The sequence below is a fragment of the Gekko japonicus genome, unplaced genomic scaffold, assembly GCF_001447785.1.
Source record: "Gekko japonicus isolate JY-2015 unplaced genomic scaffold, Gekko_japonicus_V1.1 scaffold2623, whole genome shotgun sequence".
In the NCBI taxonomy this organism is placed as follows: domain Eukaryota; kingdom Metazoa; phylum Chordata; class Lepidosauria; order Squamata; family Gekkonidae; genus Gekko; species Gekko japonicus.
In genome coordinates, this window is record NW_015162556.1 from 196,168 (window position 1) to 211,079 (window position 14,912).

Genomic DNA, 14,912 nt, shown 5'->3' on the forward strand with positions numbered 1-14,912 from the left:
TTACATTAAAAATAACTTCAATAATCCCCCGGGTTCCCCTCACCCCCCCATAATTAAAAAAAGGTTCATATAAGCTACTTTATAAAACAACAAGGATCTAACTGAATAAATTACTATAACTACACTCCACAGAACAGACTGTAGACCTAACATAAGGCTAATCAGAGATTTATCAGGTCCAAATTATCAGCCGTAGCGGGAATCACAGCTTGCGACTTCAGGTAGTCTAGGATTGGTGCCCAAGTATGAAACAGTCGTGATTTATAGGTGGTATGTGTTTCTCGTAGGATTTTATCAGTCAATTTAGCAATTATAAAGCTGCAAAGCTGCTACCTGGGCCACGCCTAACACCTTTATGAGGCACTATGCCCTAGACGTCCTTAAGAACTCTAATACCAACATGGGACATCACATTCTATCTTCAGCGACGCAGTAAGGACCTGCCAGCACCCTCCTCCAGGTAGGCCACTGCTCGCTAATCTCCCATGGGTGTGAAGCACAGAGGCCACATCGAAGATAAACAGGTTGCTTACCTGTAACTGATGATCTTCGAGTGGTCATCTGTGCATTCACACCACCCTCCCTCCTTCCCCACTGCTGTCAGCTTCTACATTTTCCATAGGGGTTGATTCGCAGTGGTTCGAAGGAACTGGCAGGATGTCCGCACCCACCCCTCTGGGCATGCGCGGTGGGGTTCCTGCGCATGCCCGAGGGACTGGGTGCGAAAATCCGTTAAAGAGCTTGCTACAATGCCGATCAATCCAGCATGTGCGCACTAGATCCCAGGGGTGTGAATGCACAGATGACCACTCGAAGATCATCAGTTACAGGTAAGCAACCTGTTTTTCCATATTGCAGAATTGGGGGGAATAGAACACTGATGAAGTGTAGTGTTTTGCTAACTGCCCCTTAGTGAGGACACAACAGTGATGAGGGTCAAACCAGGGACTTCTTACTTAGTACCTCAGTTATGGCCAGTATGCCATCACCAGCAGTGAGCGTGCACTATTTAGTACTCAAGCATCGAAAACAGTAAAGTCAGAGCTTTTGAACTTATTTGCCATACTGGAGATCTTTTGGCCTTCTGCATACTGTAGTAGAGTTTCAAGTCAGCTGTTATTTTGGTGTACAGTATACCAGAGCATTATTTCATTTAAGCACTGCAGAAAGTCTGTGCTAGCAACCTACTGGTAGTGTTTATACAAACAATATTAAAAACAACCAAACAAATGCAGCAAGTACTAGCAAAGTTCACAGCCAGACCTGCATTGGAAATGTAAAGTGCATTCATATCCTTTATATAATATCGCTTAGTTTAATTCTGAAGAAGTGTGCATGCACATGAAAGCTTATACCCAGAATTAAACTTTGATGGTCTTAAAGAGGCTACTGGACTCAAATATTGTTCTATCATTTAGTTTAAGTTATACCGATCAAACATAAGAACATAAGAGAAGCCAATGTTGGATCAGGCCAATGGCCCATCTAGTCCAACACTCTGTCACACTCTGCCAAAAATACCAGGTGCCATCAGGAGGTCCAGCAGTGGGGTCAGGACACTAGGAGCCCTCACACTATTGACCCCCCCCAAAGCACCAAAAATACAGAGCATCACTTGCCCCAGAGTCCCTATCTATACCTTGTGGTTAATAGCCACCGATGGACCAAACATTTAATATAAGCCAGAAATACTTAAATACCTGCGCGATTTCTTCTGTTTTCCTAAGCTTCTCCTCCCAAGTGACAGTCAGTTCTTTTATCAGTTTCTCAGATTCCTCCAATTTTTCTTTTAGCTCTGGTGCCTTCATAGCCTTAACAGCCAGAAAATGACAATTATGAACAATTTTTTCTTAAGAAGGGGAGGCCTGTCAGTCAGTGTATCTCTCCTGTGTATTCTTCCCTTCCCAGGAGGATTTCAAAGAAAGATTTTATCTTCAAACAATTCTGTGAGGTGCAATTCTTATAGCCAACTCAAAACCATTTCAGAATCTATTTCAAATCTATTTTAAAAAGCAAAATTAAGCACCTCTTTCTATTTGTTGTTGTAAGAGCTGTATAATCAAAAGCATACAGTGTGTCACTGAAAATTATCAGGTGAGTAGAATTCGGACAATGTTTACCTCAGCTTGAGAAAGTTGTTCTTTAAGCTTTTCTACTTCTTCACGCAGTTCTCTGATGACTCTGGCATTTGGATCTTCATTTACTATAGCATGATTAACTATCCTTTTGGCTCTGTCTGCATATCTCAGAGTAGAGAGTGTCTCTTCATAATTATCAGCAGCTGGACTGATTGTAGCTATCATGGCTGTTTGGCTATTTCCTCCCAAGTTGTCCTATGTGGTATATTTATTTATTTATTTTATTTGTTTATTGGTTAAATTTATATCCCACCCTTTCCTAACTGTCTCAGGGTGGGTAACAACAAATACAAGAACAATTAAAACCATGTAATATAATCAATTCTTAAAACAACTAAAACATCAAACAATTAACAGATGGTGAATTAAATATAACCATTCAGAACCCCTATAAGCCAGACTGATGGTAGAAAGCATCAAATAATCAGAATAGATTGGGGAAGAAAAACCCTTAAATGTCCTATTTTATCATATTTAACACATTAGTTCAAAAATTATGATGCACTTCTCAACTGCATTTGTTTTTTTAAAAGTTACAGAAAAGATTTATAAGGCCACATAACCACAGAATGGGAACTGGGAAAAAAAAGTTTAACAATTAAACAGGCGATAACAAACCTCTACAGTAAGCAAAAAATAATATAGAAGGCAGAAAATTGGGAACGTTTCAGCTAACTGAGTAAGAAGTGGGATAAGCATCTGTCACTCCCCCTTTTGTGGGTAACTTAAAGCCTAGTTGTAACCAGAAACAAGCCAAAGTGCTCTTGGCCTTTGGTTCTTAGATCATGGCCTGCAGTCTGTGGTCATCTCTATGTGGGCTGGGCCAGTGGGATGAGCCTCAGTCTACTTCATGGCTCATCCCTGTTTTAAGATTGTACTGTGGGCCCATCTGTTGCATAAATTTTTTTAAATTTGTATTGTTGATTTGTATTTTACTTTATAAGCTAATCTGAGAACCCAGAAAAGTCAGATAAAATATTTAGAAAAATAAATGTTGCTAAAGCCAATGACTACTTGCCTTACTACTCAAGGCAACAGAATGACCTCTTATCCATAAGAGTTCATCAGACAAAATTCTTTCTCCCATTGCATACAAGAATCCTCAGAAGCTATAGATCCTATGGCACAGAAATAAGACGTCTCCCACTTTCAAAAACTGCAGTAGAGGCCAATGTCCTCATGGAGTGAGCACTCTTTAAAAGAACCTGCACTCAAAAGGCAGCTTCACCTATGTTGAAGGTATCTATTTTGCAATAGCTTGTGGTAGTGAGGATGAAGGACCAAAGAATGTCACAAATTTCCTCTGCAGGGACCTTTCCACATATGGCAGCCCTCCTACATGGGCCAAGATACCATCAGGAATGGACAGCTTGGAAGAAGGCCAAAGCTGTGCCCTCCCTATGGAGACCATATTCCAAAGGATGGCATATGGAAACAGGCTTGTGTGTTCTTTAGTGGTTGTGGCATAGTCCACACAGAAAACAGAATCTGAAGAGTATGATTCTCTTTTCTTCACAGCAGAAGGACTGCTTTTAGATGGTAGGAAAGAATTCTTTAATTGAAGCAAGCATCACATCCTGAGAAATTTCCTCATTAAATGGAACACAGGACATAGACAACCCCCAGTCTGCAGAGATCCAAAAAGACAACCAGGAACTACAGGGAAGGTCCTACCTTTGGCCCTACCTTCTGGTCCCAGGAAGCAGAATTTAACCTATGCAACAGGGGAGATTATTGGCATAACAAGGGAGGGAAAGGAGTATATCCTGTCATTCTAAGAACTTCTGATATTTCTGTCTTCATTAAAAATCAGATGCTTGTACACTAGTTACAGTGGACTGAGAAATCACTCCATGGGGTTTCTATTATCCTTTAAGAGCAGAAGAGAACTGTATTTTACCTTGAGAAGCCAGGTGAGTACAGAGTCTCTGTAAGGCACAAACTTGGTTTTCCCTTTTCCTGCTGCTTGGTCTGCAAGTGATGAAATAACCAAACCTAGTGTTGAGAGTGACCTAGGGAAGCAGCAAATTGCCATCAGCTTGAATATGTAACATAGATACGTGATTCGGCAAAATTTATAATAAAAGGTAATTCTGGAAGAAAAAACAGACTGTAATGTAAAACAAATTTGTGAAGATAAATTAATTCCAAGCATAACACGAATCACAGAGGTTATAAAGACTGAGAAGGCCTTTCTGTGAAGCCTACAGGCTCTGAAACTTAGGAGCATTATCAAGCGGCAACATACTTCAAGGTCAGAGGGAGCACCAAGAGGAGGTTGTAACAGGACTGCTATGTAATGCCACAACAGTCAAAGGAAAGACTTCTGAGAAACTGGATAGCACAAGACACAGAAGGAGCAAAGGGTAGGATTTTACCATGAATGCAGTTTTAAAGAAATAACCGTTTAAACCCTAATAGTTCCACAATAGAGTGCTTCAATCCAAACCAGCAATAATTTAATACACGAACATTAGAGAGTAGTAAACTTTTAATTCTACTTGGCTTTAAAACAATCAGTACGCTCAAGCAAAGAAAGTAAACAATTATCTTTAAAGGTGCGGCACTGCATATTCTGACTTTACTGCACAGGCATATTCCATATTATGTCCAATATATTTACTGCACTATATAATAATCATTTAAATAGCTAAGAAACAGCACAGCGGCTGCATTCAGATGTTACAACAAACTAGTGATTCTGATGGGCACAAATGCAGCTTGTTTTTGTGTGCTTCCCTCCCTTCTTCGTTTACACGCAGAGCAGGATTGAAGGCTTCCTGGCTTAAGAAGCCGCAAATCAAGAACCAACTTGCCATGATAACCACATATAGGTGCCAGGGCACACTGGAATTTGTTTCCTCCCCAAAGTGGATTGTAAAACTTGGTCTAAACCCCCGTTTAGAATGCCAGTATGCAGGGATAAAAAACAGGGTTCCACTTACCTGTAACTGTTGTTCATCAAGTTGTTACTGTGCAGGCACACATAGGTACTGTGCAGGCTATCCACCGGAAGATTTTTAAGCTAGGCTGGTTTTTCCCAGATTGACTTCTCCATGTCCAGGATTTCCTCCGGAATGGGAAAAGCCACAGTTCCTGGGGTGTCTGGGTGAAGATGACCTAAGATCTTGTATTTTAGGTTTTGCGTCTGTAGCAGTAATCTAAACATCTAAGGATTGTGCCATCCTCACCATTTGTTCAGAGTAAAGCCTTAGGTCTTCACTAGGTGAGACTGGGTCAGGGTCTCCAAAGCTGTTGTCAGGGGATGGTTCTGATGCCATGCCTGAGCTGACTACTGATCTTCTTTTCTCTTCGTCTTCGGAACCGTAATGTCTATGTTCTGAATTGTGTGTCCAGTAACTAGGTGTCTGTGGTTGATACATTATATGAGCTGTCAGTTCCATACAAGATTCCAATGCTTCAGACCATCCAGAACAATATTGCAGCTGACAGCAAGAGTATTACTGTAATGGGTCAGGATGAGTCCATTGTGTTGGAACGGAAGGTCTCTAAAATTGATCGGCTGATGTATGCATAGGTAATAGCTTACACACTGATGGGGGCCTGGAAGGTGAAAGGCAAATTGGGGGTTGAGTATGCGGAGTCCTGTATTCTCCAGGCTCCAATCTTGGCTACAGAACCAAGTCTTTTGGGTCTGATGGTGCTGGTTCCAGAAGTTTCACTGGGCCCACAGAGCCTGCTTGATGAGGTTTGTGTTTTGCTTTTTGCTTTTAGGGGGTGGTGGTTCCAACAATGATTGGTTCTGAGGATGTTTAGGTGTCTCAGAATGCCTTCTGTTTGGGTCCAACTTTGGAATCAAGCAAGTTGACTGTATCAATGGAGCACGGGAAGTGCGGTTGGATGGTTTTGGTGCCGAAAATTTTGTCTATTGTACCAGGGCTGGTGACTTTGCTGCCAGATTGAGGCAGAAAGTGCCTTTTCCCATAAAGCAGCCTTCAGTCTGGAGGTGCAATTGGCTCTAGCCTTTGGGGTAAACTGCTGGCAGATTTTACATGCCAAAACATTGTGACTCTCACCCAGAGGAGACAGACAGCATGTTAATCTGTCCTCGTCATTTTAGTCGAACATGATGAGCATTTTTTTGAACAGTGACATCTTCATTGACTAAAGTTGAGGAGCTAGCCCAAAGTGTTCTTCTCCAGCGGTGGCGAAGAGAGAACTGAGGAAGTGTGCGGAGCCCCTCCCTGGAACACATGACTGTTCCGTGAGAAAACAGCTCCAGGAGCTCCAGTTGGGAGGGCTCCTCCAACTCTGTTGCTAGCCTAGCTGAAAAAATCTTCCAGTGGCTGGCCTGCACAGTACAATGACAATGAACAAAAAGTTATTCACACTGGCACCTAAAATCGGCTGATATGGAAAACTGGTTCGATTTGAGGCTTCTTAAACGAAGCAGCCTTCAATCACACAACATGCATGAGGGGAAGAGAGAGTGTAGCACATGAGCATGAGAACTAGCTGTGTTTGTGTTGTCAGTCACTGACAGACAGACGTTTGCTCTGACCTTTAAATGTGTTTCCTTAGCAGCCTAATATGAAGCATGTCCATAAGGCTTCATATTTTATCTTTATATTACAGAGAATGCTTGGCCACATGCTATTAACCTACACGCAAAAAAACTCCTGAATCAAAGTAGAGTGAAGGAAATGTTTAACAGAATGGACAGTGTATTCACAAATACAGATAGCCTCAATATGCACCATTCCGTACACAAATGATTAAATACAGTTTCAAGTTGACAGAATGATTAAGTCACCCATTCTTTCATACAAGGTGATTGTGAGAGGCCCTTTCTACAAACTGAGGGGACCCACACAGCCTTTTATGATTCTTGGGAACGAGGTTTGTTTTGAACTGTAAACCTTCTCTTCAGTTACAAGATGTTCTTAGGGTAGCAAGTGTAAAGGCCTTGGGTCCACCACCATGAGGTTTTGTGGTGAATAAAACAAACACAAGGATCTCGAAGGCAGGAGTTGTATGCAAATAACAAATAAGATTTATTTATAGGTGAGTTTTAAAGAACAGATCAGCAGCTCAGCTCTCCAGACAATCAAAGGAGAAGCCTGGCTGAGGCACATTCCTTTAAGCTAGCTGTGGCTTCAGAGTGTGGTTTGAATTCTCTTTAATGCTTTTAGGTAAAAACAGGCTGTGACAGACTACGTTTAAAACACTATTTTCCTGTGCAGTAAAGTCAGAAAAGGGAGGTGAATAGTTAACTCTGCTCTAGAATGTTGAACTTGAGTGACAGGCTCTCCTTTTCTCTGACTGGCTAGAGCCAGCTGAGGAAGACTATCTAGTCAGTCAGAGAGGCAGTTCAGCAGCAGTTACTGTTCAGTAAACTAAAAGTTCAGCTGAAGGAGTGGATGTCTAAAGAGTCTGACTAAAAGTCTGTTAGACAGGTTCACCTTTTGAATAAAGGGAGAGACTTCTGGTCTGGTCTTAACTGTGTTAAACATAACCTGAGGAAGAATTCCATCTAAGGATTCAGAGTCTAGTGTCAGCTTAAGTTGAAGTACGTTTTCACACAGACACCAAGAACTGGGGTTTGAGATTTTGACAAAGAGTGACTGGGTAGCAGGCTGAAACTCCCAATCAGGCGAAAAGGAACAGGATTATATTTTCAGGGAAGAAATACAAGTCCTGTCCAGTTAAAGAGGGAATTGGCCCTGAGGCAGTCCCTGGTCTGTTGTACAAGGAAACAGTTACAAACTACTCAGGGGAAAGAAGACACATTGTGATTTCAGAAAAGGGGAAAGAATTTGATACACTAAAAGAGTGACCTTTCCAGAAAACCTGAACAATTATTAGGAAACTATATGCAGAAACATTGTAACTAAAACTAAAATACTCAGTCAACCACCTCTTACTGATGAGAACCGAGACTTTGTGTAAATAAGCTGCTACAACACCATCTTGTCTCTCAACTGAAATATATACTGTTTTACCAGCAATGTTTATCTCAGCCTTTCCAATTCCTGACTACCCCATACCACCCCTGCCTATTAAATAAAATATTATCGTTTACTGTTAAACAGTCTCCAGTGCCATTCCAAGGGATCTAACAAAAGGGCTCCTTTTCTCCTGATGAGTTCCTGGGCTGGGCAAAAGCCAAATTAGATTCTGTCACAGGGTGGGACATTCAGATGTATAAAACCACGAATATTACCACACTACTGGGACCTGAAGGGAACTAGGGATTTTGTTGGGAAAAATCTGCCTCAGAGTGGGAAGAGTAACAGGGGATCCGTCATACAGGCTTTCACTGACTAGCCCCAAGGTTGGCTCCTCTCTCACACACACAGGATTCCACCCACATCAGCCTGTCCTTTCCCAAGAGTCAGACTAAATGGTATAAAATCTGCTTGTAACAGGCTTCATAACTACGGTGTCCTCTCCTAGAGGCTGAGCTAAACCACTCTACCATGCTACCAGACAGAGTTACCCTTCAAACGGATCTCTTGCTGAGAGAGACCCATGTCATCACTTCACTCTCCTTGAGGCAGACCTGAACTCCTGCTGCACTTCCCTCCAACATTCCATCCCCTCTCTGAAAGGTGATTGGATGCTGAAGCAGCACTCCCACAGCCTCAGGGATGAAACCGCTGAGTGGCTGTTTTTCCTCTCAGGGGAAGGACAGCCTCCTGTCCATCACAGTAACTTTCCTGTTTTAATGTGTTTTCTTGTTTTTGATATGTACAGCCACAGGATTCTACGGCCACAGGGTTCTTTCATATTTCATTAGCACCCTCAACTAAAGTTAATTCAAGTACTGACTCATTTTGGCCTATGGGGGAGATGGACTGCTCAGTGGCCTGTTGTGACCAGTTTGTTCAACACTTCGTAGATAAAATCATTCACATCCACATTGATTTGGACTCCACATTAGCAGTGATATGATCAGATGATGCCAGGGTACCAGCATGTTCAGCTGCATGTAATACCTTTCAATATGTTCCATTTGAGAATGTGGAAAGGATTCATGGAAGCCTGAGACCTATCACCTTGCCCCACCCAGCTGCTTAAATCTGCATGGGGAGTCTGGCTGGCCGGGTCCAGGAGACTGTAAATGCCTCCTTGAGAGATGGGGTGGTCATCTCTGCCTTGAAACCAGTATTGGTGCATCCACTCCTAAAGAAATCTACTTTGGACCCAGGAGTTTTGAATCGTCTCAAATGTACCATCCTTGAGTAAGGTGACTGAATAAGTGGTTGCTGGACAACTCAAAGGACTCTTGGATGCAGTAGATTGTTTGGATCCTTTCCAACCTGGTTTCAGACCTAATTATGGGACTGAAATCACCTTTGTTGCCCTGGCAGATGACCTGTGAGATGGATAGGGTGAGTGTAAACCTCTTGGTTCTCCTGGATCACTTGGCGGCTTTCAATGCCATTGGGTATCCTTCTGGACCACATTTTGGGGTTTAGGACTGGGAGGCACTGTCTTGAGATGGTTTTGGTCCAACCTGAAAGCTTGCAGAAGGTAGTGCTGGGGGACTGCTGCTCAGCCCCTTGGACTTTGATGGCCTACAAGGCTTCATCTTGTTTCCCTCCTGTTGAATAAGCAAGTGATGGTGGTGGCCAGTAGTGTCTTCCACCATCTTCTGCTGGTAAGCCAGCCACAGCCTTTTCTGGGCAAAAAAAGATCTTGCTACTGTGGTGCATATTCTGGTAACATTTAGATTAGACTACTGTAATGCATTCTACATGGGGCTGCCCTTTAAGTGTGTCTGGAATCTACAATTGGTACAGAACGCTGCAATAAAAATGCTGGTTGCAGTGGGTCATAAGGATCGTATCACTCCAGTTTGTTTTACCTACACTGGCTCCAGTCTGCTTCCAGGCATTCAAAGTGCTTTAAAGCCCAATGCAGCTTGGTGGCAACATACAGTAAAAGACTGCCTACTCCTCTAAGAACCTACCTAACCATTAAGATTATCTTATGGGCCCCTGCTCTGAATACCCCCATCATCTGAGGCCAGATGGGGAGCAACCTGAGAAAGGGTCCCTTTCTTGGCTGTTCTGCAAAAATTATGGAATTCCCTCCTCCGGAAGAATTATCTGTCCCCTATTATCATTGTCTTTTGCTAGTAAAAATATGCATGCCGATTGGCGCTCGAGCAGGAGACTCCTCGTTGTCCGATCACTCCCTTTTGCCAGTATGCGAAGACTTTTGTTTGGCATTCCCTCACTATATAAAGCTGTTTTAATGTTCGTTTGCTGCCTTGGGGACCCCAAGTTTGATGGAAAGGAGGCACAGAAATATTTTCAATCAATAAATAAAACTTTCAGTCCAGCAAGACTCAGTGAAATAAATTCAACACAGGAGGTTATTAATTGGTTTTAGAAATGCAGCAACACAGTCATAAAACTCTTTACACAGTGGTAACATACAGTATTCATTGTACCAATTCCAACAGGTCTGTTGTTGCAAATTGGTACTTTTGAATGGCTGACCTGAGCCTAATCTAGGGTGGGGCAAAGCATAATTTGACACACAGAACTTTCTGACTTCCCCAGATTCAACTTGAAACAGATAATTCATACAGAAAATATCAAAGCATCACATCACACAATACATTTTCTGTTCTTACAAGCGACTGTTTCCTCATGAGTGAAAGAGGAGAGAGGGGGGGCAATAGTCTTCTTGCATGGTTTTCAGGGACATCTGGCTGGCCACTCTTGAAACACAACGCTGCACTAGGTGGGCCTTGAGCTTAGTTAAGGGAGTGGCACACACAAGCAAAGTGTCAAAATACACCTTTTCGCCCCCATTAAATATTTTTGAATAGATTTTGGGGGGGGGGCTATTATTAAGCTATTTAAATAGTATATATTTATGACTTCGGTTGCTTCTTATGAAAACAGTACAGCTTTATAGGAAGCAAATCAGGCAGCTTTTAAAAATTTTGAGGTCAGCACTGTATAGCTTTTCTTCCTAAAGAAATTACTATGATTAAAAGCGTTGTTAACTCTCCTTGTTTCTGTGAAAGGAAACAATAGTTATTATATTAAAGTGTCATGTAACTACTTGTTGCTTCAGTTATGAGAGGCCCAGCCTCCTTCAAAGGCTACACACCCTTAAACTTTGGCTTGCTGCCTGTTAGTTACTCTTCCATTTTTATAACACACTGCAGTGAGACTTCTAAGGACTCTGAAACACTGCAGGATTCACATTCCCTTTGTGGTGCAAGCTGATGCGACACCCACAGTTGCCTGGGCAAATGGGTGCATAACGATACTTGTAATTTGGGAACACCTTTTAATTAAAAGGACTGCTGCTGTCACTCCACGTTAAAAGTTCTTACTTTAGTCATTACTGGAAAAAGCCTAGAGGAAAAGGGGCTATTTTATTTAACACCTGAAGACATAACTAGAATGCAGACTACTGATCAGAATCTTTATCCAAAAAGGCTTCTGATAAGTATAGGAATGTCTCTTTGGAAAGTTAATTTCACCAGCACCCTTACTTGTTTATATTGCTGCCTTCTTTCAGACGTTCTCCCGCTGCTCCTGTTTTAGATACTCTTTCGCTTCCAGCCAAATCTACCAGACTGACTTTACTCACTTTCTCCCCTGAGTTCTAAACAGAAACAATTAAGAACACAGAGAGAAACATTAATAGGACCTGTAAAAACTTTACACAATGCAATAACAATGAGAAGAGCTGGAAGTATACTGATGTTCTTCAGTTATCTCAGTTACTTTAATTAGTCTTGTTGTAGAGTTACTTTTACATTCTTTAACAGTAAAGAAGTAATGTAACATACTGTATGCCATTTGTGACATAAAAGCTTCAAGCTCCGAAAGGCTTTCAATCAGTCTTCAGTTTCCTATTTCAAAGTCCCAGTTTGTGAGGAGAAACTCTAATCTGACCTGGTGCCTTTATCCAGACATAATGGCAAACTCAAATTTGACTGAAAATTTCTTAAACTTTGAGGCTGGCACCATTTTTTTAAACATTTACCTGGAAATGCATGCCACTGAACTGGACTTACAATTTAGTAGATTTGGGCAGAACCAATTCTATAGAGCCCTTTGGCTGAATCTACTTACACCAGACTGCAGGTCATAAAGTGTCTGAGTTACTATAATATTAAATACAGCATGGGAACGGCTGCTTTCCTCATTCATGTTGGTTGCTGCAACTGTTCGGGACTTGTTCCCTTCTGACATCAATGACTCAATATCCTGAAGCAAATCATAAAAGAAACAATGGATACAACAATGAACTTGTTCCTCCCATTAAGCTATATTTCCAACTTACTCCAAATACCATGTCAGTCCAACATTACAAAATGTGAAACAATTCTGAAGTGCATTTTAAAATCAACATAATCTTAACTATTACCTGCTACATAGCATATTTTTGGCCTCCTTCACCATGGAACTCTCTTCCACTACAGACTCACTAAAATCCCAGCATAAATATAAACAGATTGCTTACCAGTAACTGGTGATCTTCAAGTGGTCATCTGTGCATTCACACCAATGGGATCTAGTGCGCACGCGCTGGATTGATCGGTGCTGTAGCAAGCTCTTTTAACGGATTTTCGCACCCAGTCCCTCGGGCATGCACAGGAACCCCACCGCGCATGCCCAGAGGGGTGGACGCGGACATCCCACCAGTTCTTACAAACCGCCGCAAATCAACCCGTATTCAAAAATGTAGAAGCTGACAGCAGCGGGGAATGAGGGTGGGTGCTGTGAATGCAGATGACCACTCGAAGATCACCAGTTACTGGTAAGCAATCTGTTTATATTTATGCTGGGATTTTAGTGAGTCTGTAGTGGAAGAGAGTTCCATGGTGAAGGAGGCCAAAAATATGCTATGTAGCAGGTAATAGTTAAGATTATGTTGATTTTAAAATGCACTTCAGAATTGTTTCACATTTTGTAATGTTGGACTGACATGGTATTTGGAGTAAGTTGGAAATATAGCTTAATGGGAGGAACAAGTTCATTGTTGTATCCATTGTTTCTTTTATGATTTGCTTCAGGATATTGAGTCATTGATGTCAGAAGGGAACAAGTCCCGAACAGTTGCAGCAACCAACATGAATGAGGAAAGCAGCCGTTCCCATGCTGTATTTAATATTATAGTAACTCAGACACTTTATGACCTGCAGTCTGGTGTAAGTAGATTCAGCCAAAGGGCTCTATAGAATTGGTTCTGCCCAAATCTACTAAATTGTAAGTCCAGTTCAGTGGCATGCATTTCCAGGTAAATGTTTAAAAAAATGGTGCCAGCCTCAAAGTTTAAGAAATTTTCAGTCAAATTTGAGTTTGCCATTATGTCTGGATAAAGGCACCAGGTCAGATTAGAGTTTCTCCTCACAAACTGGGACTTTGAAATAGGAAACTGAAGACTGATTGAAAGCCTTTCGGAGCTTGAAGCTTTTATGGATGAGAAAACAAAGTGCATCCGTCAACTGGAACATGGTAGGCCGAAAGAGCGGCCAAATAAACTCGTAACGTTGAATGGGAAAGTCCCGAGTCAGCTAGGGTGAGGAGGAATTGGAAGACTCGTTCGAGACCCACAGAGGTGGCTCAAGGGGCGTCATCTCCAAGCGAAGAACAGAACCTACGTCATTTATAATCGTAGGACCTCCGTGTTGTGGGTTTCCTGGAATCTAACAGGACATTCCTTACACGGGTGGAGAAGCCAGTGTCATTATTCTCCATGCCGTCAATTTCAGCTGTGGTATGTCGTGATGTAGATTTCAGCTGTGGTATGTTGTGATGTAGGACGGGGGAGTCGGAGAGGAGGAGGAGGTCCAGAGCTGGAGGGAATTGATGGTAAGTTCCCTGTGATAGCTCGAGGACTGCTGAAAACCAAGGTTGTCTTGGCCACCATGGTGTTATTAAGATACAGTCCACGTTGTCTTTGAGAATCTTGCGGACCACTCTCAGAAGCAGAGGTAAGGGGGGGAACAGGTAAAGGAGTCCCGTAGACCAAGGATAAAGGAGGCTGTCTCCCAGAGATTGTGGGTCTTTGCCTCCTCGATTGCAGAACAGAGGACACTTTTTGTTGTTTCGTGTGGCAAAGACACTGACTTGGGGAATTCCCCATTTGTGGAAGAGTGGGAGGAGGTATGTTGGGTTCATTCCCCACTCATGGAGGCTGAGTCCTGCTCGGCTTAGATGGTCTGCCTGCACATTCATGTTACCCGGAATGTGAGTGGCCACAAGGAATATATTGTTGGCGATGCATAAGTCCCACAATTGGATGGCAAGGTTGCATAGGCGAAGGGACACTGTGCCTCCCTGCCTGTTGACGTAGGAAAGCACTGTGGTGTTGTCCATGAGGGACCGTGACACATTTTCTTTTGATCAATGGTAGGAAGGTGGCTACTGCATGTCGTATAGCCAGCAGTTCTAGGAAGTTTATGTGGTGCTTCCTCATCCGTGCGTCCCATTTGTCTCCAACCGAGAGGCCCATGGAGTGGGCACCCCATCCTGTTAGGGAAGCATCCGTCGTAATGGTCACCTCGGGTGACAGAGGGTGGAAGGGCGCTCCCTGGAGGATATTCAAAGGGACAGACCACCAAAGTAAAAAGTCCTGTATGCTGGGAGGAGGGAATAGGACGACAGTGTGTGCGTTTTTCCACAGGTCATAATTGCGGATGAACCAGAGTTGTAAAGGGTGCATTTTTAGTCTTGCAAAGACAAGAACTGACGTTGCTGCAGCCATCAGGCCAAGCAGCCTCTGAACTTGGATGGCAGTGACAGAGGTCTGGGTATGGACGACTGTGGCTAA

The 14,912-nt window shown here is 42.6% G+C and overlaps 1 protein-coding gene across 1 annotated transcript in view; it reads right to left on the minus strand.

Moving 5' to 3' along the window:
* Positions 1–14,912, minus strand: part of LOC107106243 (kinesin-like protein KIF13A) — a gene marked incomplete at its 5' end in the record, with an annotated part of 95,537 nt that overhangs the window by 62,095 nt on the left and 18,530 nt on the right. Inside the window, 5 exons of the mRNA XM_015406357.1 lie at positions 1,701–1,811; positions 2,121–2,333; positions 4,039–4,150; positions 11,623–11,735; positions 12,209–12,343. Coding sequence (XP_015261843.1) covers positions 1,701–1,811; positions 2,121–2,333; positions 4,039–4,150; positions 11,623–11,735; positions 12,209–12,343 — 684 coding nt within the window. The remainder of the gene's footprint in view (positions 1–1,700; positions 1,812–2,120; positions 2,334–4,038; positions 4,151–11,622; positions 11,736–12,208; positions 12,344–14,912) is intronic.